Here is a 13,068-nt window from a genome sequence, read left to right on the forward strand (position 1 = left end):
ACCTCTCCCAGCCCTAGCAGCTCTGGCATCCCGAGGTTCTTGGGTCAAAGCATTTTCTTATTCAGATGATATTATTGTATACCTTTGAGATAAGAGAAAAGATGGCACAAGGTGGCAAAGCAATGTGGAGTCAGATCCTACTTTCCAAACATACAGACCAAAGTTTTCAAATGATGAGTGATGTTCAGTCCCACAGGTGTTTTCATACCACAGGGTTTCTGATGCCCACATAGAGCCACTTTATAGGAATGTAATTTTCAAATAGTGATGAAAACCAATAATCTGAAAAGCAGGCTCCTTTAAGATGTCTCAAGTTGAGCACCCAAAAAGTAAGGCACTAATCATTTTTGAAAAACCTCAGTCAGAATTTTTATAGCTTGCCATTGTCTCTTTAATGGTCTGGCTTAAACTGACAAGAGGCAGAAATTAAAAGCTAAAGCTGAAATGTTATTCTGCTCAGTTTCCACGATGCCCAAGTAAATATAACTTGTATTAGGACAGACCCTAATGTAATGCCTGATTCCAATTGCAATTCTAATTAATTCCAGGGCAACATACAGCCCATGTTAGGCGAAATCAGCCATTGTTCAGGCACTCCTAAAAATGAAACCTAAAGCACAACAGGGCAGGATGAAAGATGGTATTTATTGCCAGCTGAGTTTTCTGGGTTTTGTCAGTGCTATATAACACTGGCTAATGCAGGTGTATAGCATGAATTGTAACAAACCCGTGGCCAAAAGATCTTTGTAGGTGAGAGTAAGATGCTCACAAAAGCCACTCAGAACTTCATGGCAGCTGCCAAAACATAATCAGGACTTCTGTTTCAAAAGCCAATGCCCCTCAACACTGGAATTAAAGGAGACGTTTCACTAGCTTTAGCATGATTGGACCTGATTTTCAGAAGAGCTCAATACCCACAACTTCAATTTAAGTCAACAGGATCTGTACATATCTGACAAATAATAATAATAATCAGGCTCCACTGTCTTATGACACACCATTGATCATTGAAATTCCTACCAAAAGAAGACAGTGATACAGATATACAGAAGATAAGTCATTACAATACATCCTCAGCATTCATATGGGAGGCAGTCTGACAAATGCAAATGGTCTTTGTCTCAGTTCCTTAATGTTGTTATAGCAAGGGTTTGCATTTCAACAAGGGTTAGGGAAAGGAGAAGGACTGTTTTTATTTTTGGACACCACAGTTATTTAATCCATCAGCTAGTATATATTCCACTTCTGAAATGCAATTTAATTTCCCCTTGGAAAAAAGGAAATTCAATTTACTTCTAGATGTTTGTTTTAAAGAAACCACATCTGCTTAAGTACATGAAGAGCCATTTTTTATTTTTGCTCAGTTGTCATAATCCTGTTCTCTAGCCCCATAAAAATAGCAAGGAAATTACTAGTCCTATTTACAGAACGCATTCAAAATTCCTGCTAGTTATTTCTAGATTTGGACAATTTAAATTTAGCCATTTTTATATCACATGAGAATTGCAATCATTTTCTCCAAGAATCCAAGGTTAAAACTCATTGCCATCTCAGTGAGCCTCAGCTATATTCAAAGTTCCAGTCTAACAGCACAGCCTGGGAGGAAACAGGAAGGAGAAGAAACTTTGGGTAGTTTTTGACTGTGGCTGGCTGGCTCAGGCTTAGTAATGGTCTATGGGTCATTTCACCTCTAAGTCGCTGGTTTGAATCTGGCCAAAGACTCAAAGTGTTATCCCATCGCAGTTTGGTAGCCTTGAGTTGATTGCCTAAGAGCAGTTCCTTTTTGGACATTAGGTCACATCACCTTTATCAGCACACTTCTTGCCACAGATGCCAAGGAATGAGAAGACTCACCCCTGGAGGTAGTCCCTATAAGCAGAGTAGAGTTACACTGCTCAAGCAATGAAGGGTGTAGAAATGTAGAAATTTTTACTGATACTGTTGTATGGCTATGGGGAAGGAGAGCACGTTAGGATCCCTTGCTGTTAGACACACTTCAGAATTATTCTTCTGGCTTTCGGAAGCATTTAAGCTGCATCAAAATGCTTAAAATTGAGGAGGCACACCCAGCTGGTACTCTGAAAGACCTGCTAGGGCAGTTGTGGGCAACCTGCGGGCGCCCATCAGGGTATTCCACTGGTGGGCCTCGAGACAGTTTGTTTACATTGGCATGGCTGCCCACAGCTCTCAGTGGCCATGGTTCACTGTTCCCAGCCAATGGGAGCTGCGGAAAGCAGCGGCCAGCACATCCTTGCAGCCTGCGCCGCTTCCTGGAGCTCCCATTGGCCAGGAATGGCAAACCGCGGCCACTGGGAGCTGTGAGCAGCTGTGCCTGTGGTCAGTCAGTGTAAACAAACTGTCTCACAGTCCACCAGCGGATTACACTGATGGGCCGCAGGTTGTCCACAACTGTGCTAGGGTTTTAAACCCCCTCTCCCCCGCAACTTTTATTCCTATTGAGCAACACCTCCTCCTAGAAACTCCACTGGGGGCAGGGTCATTACTCCAAAGGACATGAAACAACCTATTTACGCTCTGTCACAGGAAAGATCAGCAGAAATTCTGACTCTCATGAAGCTTCCTGAGCCACTTGTCATTTTACCATGTCACTTCCAGGGGAGGTGCCAATTTGACCCTAAAACCAGATATTTTACAAACAGCAGTGGCAACCGATTCAATTCAGCTCCCACATAGCTTGATTCATTCATTCAAAGACGTACAGCCCAATAAAAATTCCTTTGTTCTTTTAATCGCACCTCTACAATAAAAGTTATTTCATAAATAAAAATATCTTGGTAATAAAGATGCTGTATTAGTAAACACAACCGGCAATGAATCCATGGTTGTTTCCCCCCACCCTCCTTCTCAGTGCTGGCCTCTTCCTCTACTTCCATTGCAAACACATTTAGTGAGCAACAGGTTAATGCCAGTAGTGAGATCAAACAATGCAATTATTAGGATTTAATTATTAATAGCATTTTTGTTGTTCAAAATTTAGAGGTAAAACCTCAGAGTTAATATGATATTGAAGAATCTTTTTTTAAAAAACAGCAAATTTTAAGACAGACGACTAACTGGAATAAATGACAAGAAAAAATTCTGTTGAGAGCCAACTTCATCGTCAAAAAAAGAGGCAAGCAATTAAAGATTTAAGGCATAAACTGGTATATGATCCTGAGTGAACTGGAAAATTTAGAGCAAGTATCATTCATTTTAATGAGCTGCCAGAGATTAATTTAACCAAAGAAGATCATCTTTCTTGGAAATTTATTATCAACATCTTGTTACCATATCCTTCTCGTAATGGCTCAGCATCGTTAGAGAAAACATCCTTTATATGTAAATTTTCTTCTGGGTATGTTTCGAAAACAAACAAACAAAAAGATAAGGAATGTTGAGGGGAAGGAGCAAAGTAAGCATTTTAGTCACAGAGGTTTGTTAGAAACACAGGGACTAAATAACTTGACAGAATTTGGCTTTTATTCACAGGCCAACATTTTCAGAAGCTGCCAGTGATTTTGGTTGTCTCAATTTGAGAGATCTTAAAGAGGCCCAATTTTCAGAGGCACTAAGCACCCACAACTCCCATTGGCTTTACTGAAAAACTGCGGGTGTTCAGCATCTCTGAAAATCAAGCAAGATGTTTCTAAGTTCGACTACCAAAAACTGAGGCACTTAATATCATTGGCCAGTTCTGAAGATTTTGGTCACAACCCTTTGTACTGGAGGGAGTGGCCCAAAACTCTGGAATGCTGTTCCCTTCAACATATGCCAAAATTCATTGATGACATCCTTCTCTGCAGGCTTAAGGCCTCCCTGTTTCAATATGAATTTTCATGGAGTGGGCTTGACTTTATGTATTCATTGAAAAGCATGAGCCAGTGGGTTTAGCACAGAACTGGGAGCCAAGAACTTCAGAGTTCAAATGGCTCTGACAACATCTCCCGGTGGCAAGTTGCAACCTCTCTGCCCCAACTTCTCCTCCTGTAAAATGGGGATAACTATTCTTACTTACCCTGTTACGTGATAGGGCTGCTATGAGGGTTGGATAATGTTTGTAAAGTGACTTATAACTATAAGGTAGGGACCTGCCTGTTGTGGATAACAGAATAATCCATTTGTTTGGTGTCACATTAGGATAGCTTTCATTATCCATAAATCTGATAGATGGTGCAACTGACTTCTCAGTATATGAACCTTCATTTACAAGTATCTCAATATAGCTCCTGTTCTGTTATTTCTCTCTCATTTGCTTCGTTTAGGAAATGAGCCCAGTGTAAGTGTACACAATTTAACTCTTATTTCCTGGCCCAGCTGTTCTTCTACATTACTACCCACTACAGGTAATTTCATTGGCACTAGCAGTAGAATGAATCTAAATGCATTTTACATCTCTCTTACCTGGCTGGGTTTCTTCTATCTGAGCTTCCACTTCCCCTAAATGAATGATCTGCCAACTAAAGGTCTGAGCATTGATATTGTCTTTGCTGGATGGACAAGCTGACATGGGAGCTTCTGTAAGTGCAGCAATTGTGTAACACTAAGACAGTGAGAGTTCCCCCTCAACTCTCTTGTCTCAGGGGTTCCTCTGTGTTAGGGGGCTTATTCCTTCACCCGCTTACTTCCCTGGTTCTTCTCAAATGAACAGAGAGCAACAATACCCGAAGTCCAAAGGTGCAAACAACTAGATGTTTATTGGGGTGAACTTCCAGCAAGCAATTATTCCAATTTCCTTCCTTAGTGTCCCCTTTCCCAGCTCTGACACCACAGAACCTGGCCTGTGTCCCTGTTCCCATTCCCCCCACTCTTTACTTCCTGATTGACTGCAGACTATATAGTAAAACTTGAGTTCTGCTTCGCTATACCTTAACCAATTATTTTACTGAAATTTAACTAACCAGTCCTAACATATTGTAACATGATTATCTAACCAATTATATTCCACCACCTTAATTGGTTTACACGCAACAAAATTAATTATACAGCAGACAGAAACAATCACAGAACCAGACAGAAATTATACAGACAAACAATAGGGAAATGGGGACTACAGTGATAGAATAACAAAGAAATGAGGATTTCACATCCCAGCTATTGATAAGTGAGTTCTTGCCAGACAGGATGCTATCAAACTAAGTTTCCTTTTACATCTTCTAGGCACTTCCCTTTCTCTGGAGGTGACAGGCATTATCAGGAAGGATTGTATCCTAACGGCCCAATAGAACCTTATTTCAATGAGACTGGGTTGGAATGTTAGGATCTGACCATTCGCTTCCCAGTTTATGGCTGCCTCTGCTGCTTAGCCAAACCCTTAGCCTAAGAACAGAGCCTCAGACTGTCACAGTGAGAAAAGGCCCTATAAACAGGCAGTGATTTTGATTCTTTCTTTTATACCTCTATACCTAGCTAAATGATACAAATACACCTAAATTCTTAAAGTATAGGCCTTTGAAGACAGACCTGAATATCTATATCCTAACACTCTATTTCACTACTGGAGCTAGGAGGATCTCTTACTGTCCTCTCCCACTTTATAATCCCCACTCCCACCTGTCCTGAGCTGATAGACTGAACCCATTCCCATTGAAGCTCATCCTTACTGTTCCTTAATTGGTAAAGCAAAATAAATAAATAATAATAGCAGCAGTGGCTACTGCTCAAGTTCTTTTGCACAAGAAGCGCCCTGGGTAAGAGGATGCCATGTGTGCCAGCATTGTTTATAATTTTCTAGGACAGGTTCTGCAACTGGCACTTAGACTCCTTCTCATCATTCTCCACAGATTTGCTTAAAACAGAAGGTAACTGGAAATGGACTAGCCCTCACACCCGTGGAGGTGGTGCCTTTAGATTAGCTGCCCCTACAGGAAATGTCACTGCCACTCTCCAGGCTGTGACCTCATCCGTGAATAAAAAATATGGGGACGCCCATCTCCATGGTTAGAAATTGGGCCTCTGTCTCAAAAGCTAATTTCAAATTAGGGGAAAAAACCCAACAAGAATGCAGAAACACAAAACATTTATGACAAAATTTGCTTACTTGTCCTTGGGATCCTCAAAACCCTGAAAGAAAGAAAATGAAAACATAACAGTTAGGAAACAGAATTACCTTGGATACAATAAAGAATTCTGATGGATGGCATTTCATACAGGAGCTTTCACAGGGCTCATTTGTTATATGTTGATGGAGATACTTGCCAAGCCAATACAATATTCTCTGTCTCTATGTCATTCATCAGATAGATTGGGCAGAACACAATTTTATATAAATACATGTCTTAAAATAAACATATGAAAGTTAAAGGTAAGGGAATGACTTCTGCTCCTTCTGTTGACCTTTGTCATGCATTTGCTGTACCTATAAGAAAAGGTTACTGATACAAGTGATAGGTTTCAGAGTAGCAGCCATGTTAGTCTGTATTCGCAAAAAGAAAAGGAGTACTTGTGGCACCTTAGAGACTAACAAATTTATTTGAGCATAAGCTTTCATGAGCTGAAGTGAGCTGTAGCTCATGAAAGCTTATGCTCAAATAAATTTGTTAGTCTCTAAGGTGCCACAAGTACTCCTTTTCTTGATACAAGTGATGCAATATACACTTGAGTCAAAATTCAGACTGACAGGTGGGTGCAATTCCATTGTAGTTAATGCACTGCTAGCCTGCACGATGTATTAATTTGGCTGATGTGATCTGCCTCCAATCACAGGAAGGGCTTATATAGTTAGACATCCATTTCTTCTTCAATGCTTATTATCATGAGTCTTTGCTCTCCCATGTCTACTTTTGAAGTCTATTCATTTTCTTAAAGTCATTTCTCTTATTAGGGTGGGATTTTCAAAAGTGCTCAGAGCTGGTCTAACACAGTGGAACTTAAATGGGAGTAGAATTTGGCCACCGTTTTTGAAATTCCCATTCTTGGAACTTTATCATGCCAAGTATTTTGCATAAACATAGACTTTTTAGCCATCAAAAACAGTGGATAAGACATTAATGGACTATTTATTGGGGATCCATTTAGTTAAGCATTACTAACAAAATCTGTTCTTTTTTCAAGCCCTTGCATGCTCCCCCTTAACACTAAAATGCATCTCTATGAATGGGAAGGGGGAAATTTCTTGTATTTTGACAAGTGATTTAAAATACACTTCAGAGTCATTCAGGTTTATTGAATAAGCTATCTACACGTTTAAAGGTCCGATAAGTCCTGAGAGTTGTTTGAAGGGTCTCAAGAAAAAAATATGCATTTATCTGCAATCTGAAATTTTTATTAACATACCTGATAGAGCAGAATAGCTTCATAAAATAGGTTTCATATGGACTGGACTAAAATCTGCCTTCAGATACCCAGGTACAAGTCTCACTGAAATCAACAGAAGTTGTGCCTATGTACATGAGGGCAGAATTTGTACACTGTGTTAAAACTCTAGCAAATGTAGTGATGACAGATGTAGGATTCCATGGGGTTTTTGTGCATCTCAGTGACTCCAGCTCAAATGTGTTTAGTTTACAAGTGAAATGATGGTATGCTATACTCCTGGGAGAATTCTGCTCTACTGCACGCGTGCATAATTAATGAGCCCCCCATATTTTTATATTTTTGCACAGAAAAAGCTTCTGCTGAAATGCTGCTGCAGCTCTGACTTTTGCCCACCAAGTGGTGCTGTGGTGCAAGAACAGTAGCAGCTCTCTGCCAGTGAGGGAAGAGAGAGGGCAGCCTTCTTCGCAGCGGGCCAGATCAGGAGACATGGCTTATGGGGAGACAGACAATGTGGGGTACTGGGGGGGTCAGATAGGGGCTCATAAGGGCTAGTGGGGGAGGACAGACTGAGGCAGGGGCTGAATGGGAGTGGAGGCACAGGGCCACAGGGGGGAAGGAGTTGCAGGGCCACATGATGATGGGGGAGGGGGTGCAGAGTTACATGAGGACAGGGAAGTGGGGCACAAGGACACATGGGAACAGGAGAGTGATTGGGTGGGGAGCACAGAGACTCATAGGGACAGGGGGAGGGGGTGCAGGGACATATAGGGATAGGGGAGTGGCTGGGTGGGGCACAGAGATACATGGGGACAGAGGGAGAGGGTGCAGGGACACATGGGGACAGGAGAGTGGCTGGGTGGAGGCACAGGGATGGGGGAAGGGGTGCAGGGACACATAGGGACAGGGGGAGGGGTTGCAGGGACACAGGGACAGGAGAGTGTCTGGATGAGAGTACAGAGACACATAGGGACAGGAGAGGGGGATGCAGGGCCACATGGGATGGGGAGAGTGGGTGTCTGAGTGGGGATAGAGGGACACATGTGGACAGGGGGTGCAAGGACACATAGGGGTGCAAGAACATGGGGACAGGACCAGATGTGCCTGACTGAATGGGAGAGGCTGGGGTCAGCCAGGGTCTGGATGGGGGAAGCTCCCTAATAATCCCTCCCTGTCTCCCCCTAAAAAATCTGTTCTTCCATACTTTTCCCATCCATACCCAACAACCCTCCAAGTTCACACCCAGGCTCCTTCCCAGCAATTTACTTCCCTCTCCCTCAGCTCCTCCATTATCCCTGACTCCCCCAAGCCTTTGCACTGCTTCTGAGGGGGTGCGGGAAATACAGTTCTGTATTATAGTTTAAATGAATTATTACTCAGAGTTCTGTATTAATATGCCTAGTAAGAAATCTCGCTGTCAAAAAACATTTCCTGAATCTTTTTTGTCATCTATATTGTTACAGATATACTTGCTGACAGGCATTTTGAAATAAATGACCAAAAGTAATTGAAACTGGCGTGATGATATTGTGTTATTTTGACAAATAAAATACGCAGAATTTTGCAGAATTTTAAAATATTGTGAGCAGAATTTTTAATTTTTTGTTGCAGAATTCTCCCAGGAGTAATGCTAGCATTGCAATCTTAGCCTGGGTTCTGAGATTTAATGTGGATCCTTTCCATACACAGCCTGCTGGCCAAATCCTGTCCACAACTGCCCTTATTCAATGACACTGGAGACAATGGCATTGAAGAGTTGTAAGTGAGGGCAAAATCTGGTCCTGCAACTGGAAATAAGTTATCAATCTGGTGATGATGTGAGAGGCAGAACAGAATCCTGCACATTTTCCCTAAGCTGTGTAGGCTTTGCAGGACAAACAAGAGAAAACATATTTTTGTCACTGAAATCAACAGATCTGTTTGTCTGAATACACAGAGCAGGTACATTGAACAAAAAAGTGCCATTTTTAAAGTCGCTTTTCAGACTAAACCCACACTTTAAAATTGAAACTGCAACTCAAACACTGCCATTCAGGCATGCAGAAAGAGGAACTCTCCTGTCATAAATATAAAGGGAAGGGTAAACACCTTTAAAATCCCTCCTGGTCAGAGGAAAAGCCTTTTCACCCGTAAAGGGTTAAGAAGCTAGGTTAACCTCGCTGGCACCTGACCAAAATGACCAATGAGGAGACAAGATACTTTCAAAGCTGGAAAGGGGGAGAAACAAAGGGTTTGGGTCTGTCTGTGTGATGCTTTTGACGGGGACAGAACAGGAATGGAGTCTTAGAACTTAGTAAGTAATTTAGCTAGATATGTGTTAGATTATGATTTCTTTAAATGGCTGAGAAAATAAGCTGTGCTGAATGGAATGGATATTCCTGTCTTTGTGTCTTTTTGTAACTTAAGGTTTTGCCTAGAGGGATTCTCTATGTTTTGAATCTAATTATCCTGTAAGGTATTTACTATCCTGATTTTACAGAGGTGATTCTTTTTCCTTTTTCTTCTATTAAAATTTTTCTTCTAAGAAACTGAATGCTTTTTTCATTGTTCTTAAGATCCAAGGGTTTGGCTCTGTAGTCACCTATGCAAATTGGTGAGGATTTTTATCAAATCTTCCCCATGAAGGGGGGTGCAAGGTTTTGGTGAGGATTTTGGGGGCAAAGACATTTCCAAATGACTCTTTCCCAATAATAATCCCGGGTTAGACGTTTGGTGGTGACAGCGAAAGTCCAAGGGCAAAAGGTAAAATAGTTTGTACCTTGGGGAAGTTTTAACCTAAGCTTAGGAGGTTTTCATGCAGGTCCCCACATCTGTACCCTAGAGTTCAGAGTGGGGAAGGAACCTTGACACTTTCTGTCCCAGTCTCTTCATTACTAACTACTAGCAGACTAATGCGGAATGGGAAGGAAGCATGTTTTAGCACGCCCAACAAACTTACTTAGCATGTCCAAGAACATTTTGCATGTCCAGGTAACTAAGCCAACGAATACTACAAGTGCTTTTGGTTTAAGGTTAAAGAGGGACTGAAATATCACTCAGACATTTGTTTCACTTAAATTGCTTTACAGCTGTCAAAAGAGTTGATTTTTTTTCACCTGTATACAATTTTACAAGATGGTGCCAGAAATAAAAGCCCACTGATTAACCATGTTGACAAAGTGCTCATATTTGTCTGGTAACACAGCTAGTTGCACTGACAAAAGAAATCATCTGAACTTGAATAGCTATCACCCAACAAATGGGGCAGGGGTGAACCTTAATGTAAAAAAACACAGACAGTGCTGGCTTGTTAAACATAAAGTCCACATTTTCAGACATGGATTCCTGGGAGTTAGGGAACTAAACCCATACACAGGAGCCCAAATTAGTGGCCTGATTTTCAATGGCAGCGGAATATCCACTGTTCCTACTGACTCTACATGTTGACACTACATACTGATACTGAACACCTAAATTTCAGGCACCCAAGTTTGAAAATGTAGACCAACTGGGTCAATTTTCAAAAGGACACAGCAGTGATTCTCATAAAAACAGGTGAACACTTTATAATGGGCAAACTTTCACAGGTCAACAGAAATCTGACAATCATGCCTAACTGCCGATTTGAGTGTGCAATTACCTGGTTTGCACAAGCGAACTTTGATTTTTTTTCTGGCAAGCCCATTTAAAACATTAAAAAATAATATTGGGTTAATTTAGATTCTTGTTTAAACACTAAAACTTGCTTGAAACACTGGAAATGATTATACGAGACTTCTATGCTAGTAGTTCAACTTACGCTAGATTCTCAAAATGAAAGACTCAAAAATGTATACATCAGGTATAGCAAAAATATATTACTCAGTTTTTCTTTTGTGACTTTTCTCATCTAATGAGGTTAAATATTTAAGAGTGACTTGAATTTTAATTGAAAGGAAGCAGCTTAAAATTATATTTAGTGAGAACCTCTTTAGCTAAGTAAATTAAATTATTCACTTCAAATACTCCCATTTTGAATGAATGATGGCTTCTTCATACAGCAAAGCTTATACAATGGAATTATTATGCAAGAGAACCTGCAAGCTGATTTTTTTTCAATGCAACTTCTAAAAGGCTAAGATATTATTAAAGGAAATACTCCTTATTTGCACAGAAGCACTTCACTGGGATACTGAAAACATTGCTCAAGGATTCAATTGAGACAATCTTAGGGTACTTCCCCATAACATTTCCTCAAGTAGACCCTCTCTAAGCAATTGGCAGAAGAGCATAATCAGTGTTTGGAATTTTCCACATATTTTAGGGCTCTATTCTGCTCTTAATGAGCATGTGCATTTTCTGCATGATGCCTGTTAGTGGAAATGACATGTCTTTTGGTGCTATTATATATAGAGGCAGAATATATGTTTATTAAAAGATACATGGCCAGGTCCTCGATTAGTGTAAGCGAGGGTAGCTCCATTGACTTGGATGACAGTGAATGGAGCAATGCTAACTTGCACCAGCTCAGGAAGTGGTCCTTATTTTGCATCTAAGACCTTTGGTAATTCGACATCTAATTATCATTAAAAACACAAGTCACTCGTGAAAATTCTAAGTACAGGGAAGTACAACCAATCCTCACTGTGTATCTAATTCAGCAAAGTGCTGGGAAACTATCTGAAGGCTGCTGATCTCCCTCAACTTGACTTTAATACAACTGCTGCCCGGCACTTTGCAATATTGGGTTTTATAAGCCCAAAATCCAGACCTTGGTGCTAACCAATAAATGCAATAGACTAATTGATTGAAGGCTCCTCAGAGTGGGAATTGTCATATATTTAAACATTGATCACACCATTGGCATTCAGTAGGTAATATTTATTCATAAGCTTTTCCGCATGGTTACTGGCATAGTGTCAGGTCATCTCAGGAATATATGTAATAATATTCGTAATCCTTTACACCGCAGTATTGCTCAAAGGCGTTGTTCAGGAACCGGGTCCACTGTGCTAGGAGCCATAGGAAACACAAGTAGACACAGTCCCTGCTCTGGAGGGCTTATGATGCACTGAACATGACCAATAACAAGGATACCATATATTAAATCACCTGGGTGTGGAGCCCAGTTATTGCACAACTTGATGGTTCCAAATTATCTGAAAGTTAAAAATAATAATTGGTTTTCCCCAACTGCCACGTGAACTAACTGTCATTGTTTAGCTGATTTTCATAGGCATCACTGCGGAACACCATGGTCTTAATAAATAATAATAATAAAGTTCAGGGAGAAAAAAAAAGTCTTGTGCTTTTTTCTGAAAATCATCAAACTCAAACTCTGACAGACAGACCACCGGAAGTAACAAGTTCCTTAAACCACTGGTTTTCAAATTTTTTTTCTGGTGACCCAGTTGAAGAAAATTGTTGATGCCCATGACCCAACATAGCTGGGGATAGGGTGCTCAGGCTGGACAGAGGGGTGGGGTGCAGGGGTGAGGGCTGAAGGGTGGGGCCAGGAATGAGGGGTTAAGGGTTTGGGGGGGCTCAGGGCTGGGGCAGGAGATTGGGGCGCGGGCTTACCTCCAGCAGCTTCCAGTCAGTGGCGCAGTCGGAGTGCAGAGGCAGGCTTCCTGCCTGTCCTGGCACTGCCGACAGTGCTGTGCCCCTGAAGCAGCCAGCAGCAGGTCCAGCTTCTAGGCAGAGGCATGCAAGCAGCTCAGCGTCGCTCTTGCCCACAGGCAATGATGCCCCCAGCTCCCATTGGCTGGGAACTGGCCAATTGGAGTGCAGAGCCAGTGCTCGGGGCAGGGGCAGCATGCAGAGCCCTGTGGTCCCCCTGCCTATGACCTGGACCTGCTG

The 13,068-nt window shown here is 41.5% G+C and overlaps 1 protein-coding gene across 1 annotated transcript in view; it reads right to left on the reverse strand.

Moving 5' to 3' along the window:
- ADCY5 (adenylate cyclase 5) overlaps nucleotides 1-13,068 on the reverse strand; it is a 358,907-nt gene that overhangs the window by 50,575 nt on the left and 295,264 nt on the right. The window contains exon 9 of the mRNA XM_043504850.1: nucleotides 6,038-6,060. Coding sequence (XP_043360785.1) covers nucleotides 6,038-6,060 — 23 coding nt within the window. The remainder of the gene's footprint in view (nucleotides 1-6,037; nucleotides 6,061-13,068) is intronic.

The sequence above is a fragment of the Dermochelys coriacea genome, chromosome 11, assembly GCF_009764565.3.
Source record: "Dermochelys coriacea isolate rDerCor1 chromosome 11, rDerCor1.pri.v4, whole genome shotgun sequence".
Lineage (NCBI taxonomy): Eukaryota > Metazoa > Chordata > Testudines > Dermochelyidae > Dermochelys > Dermochelys coriacea.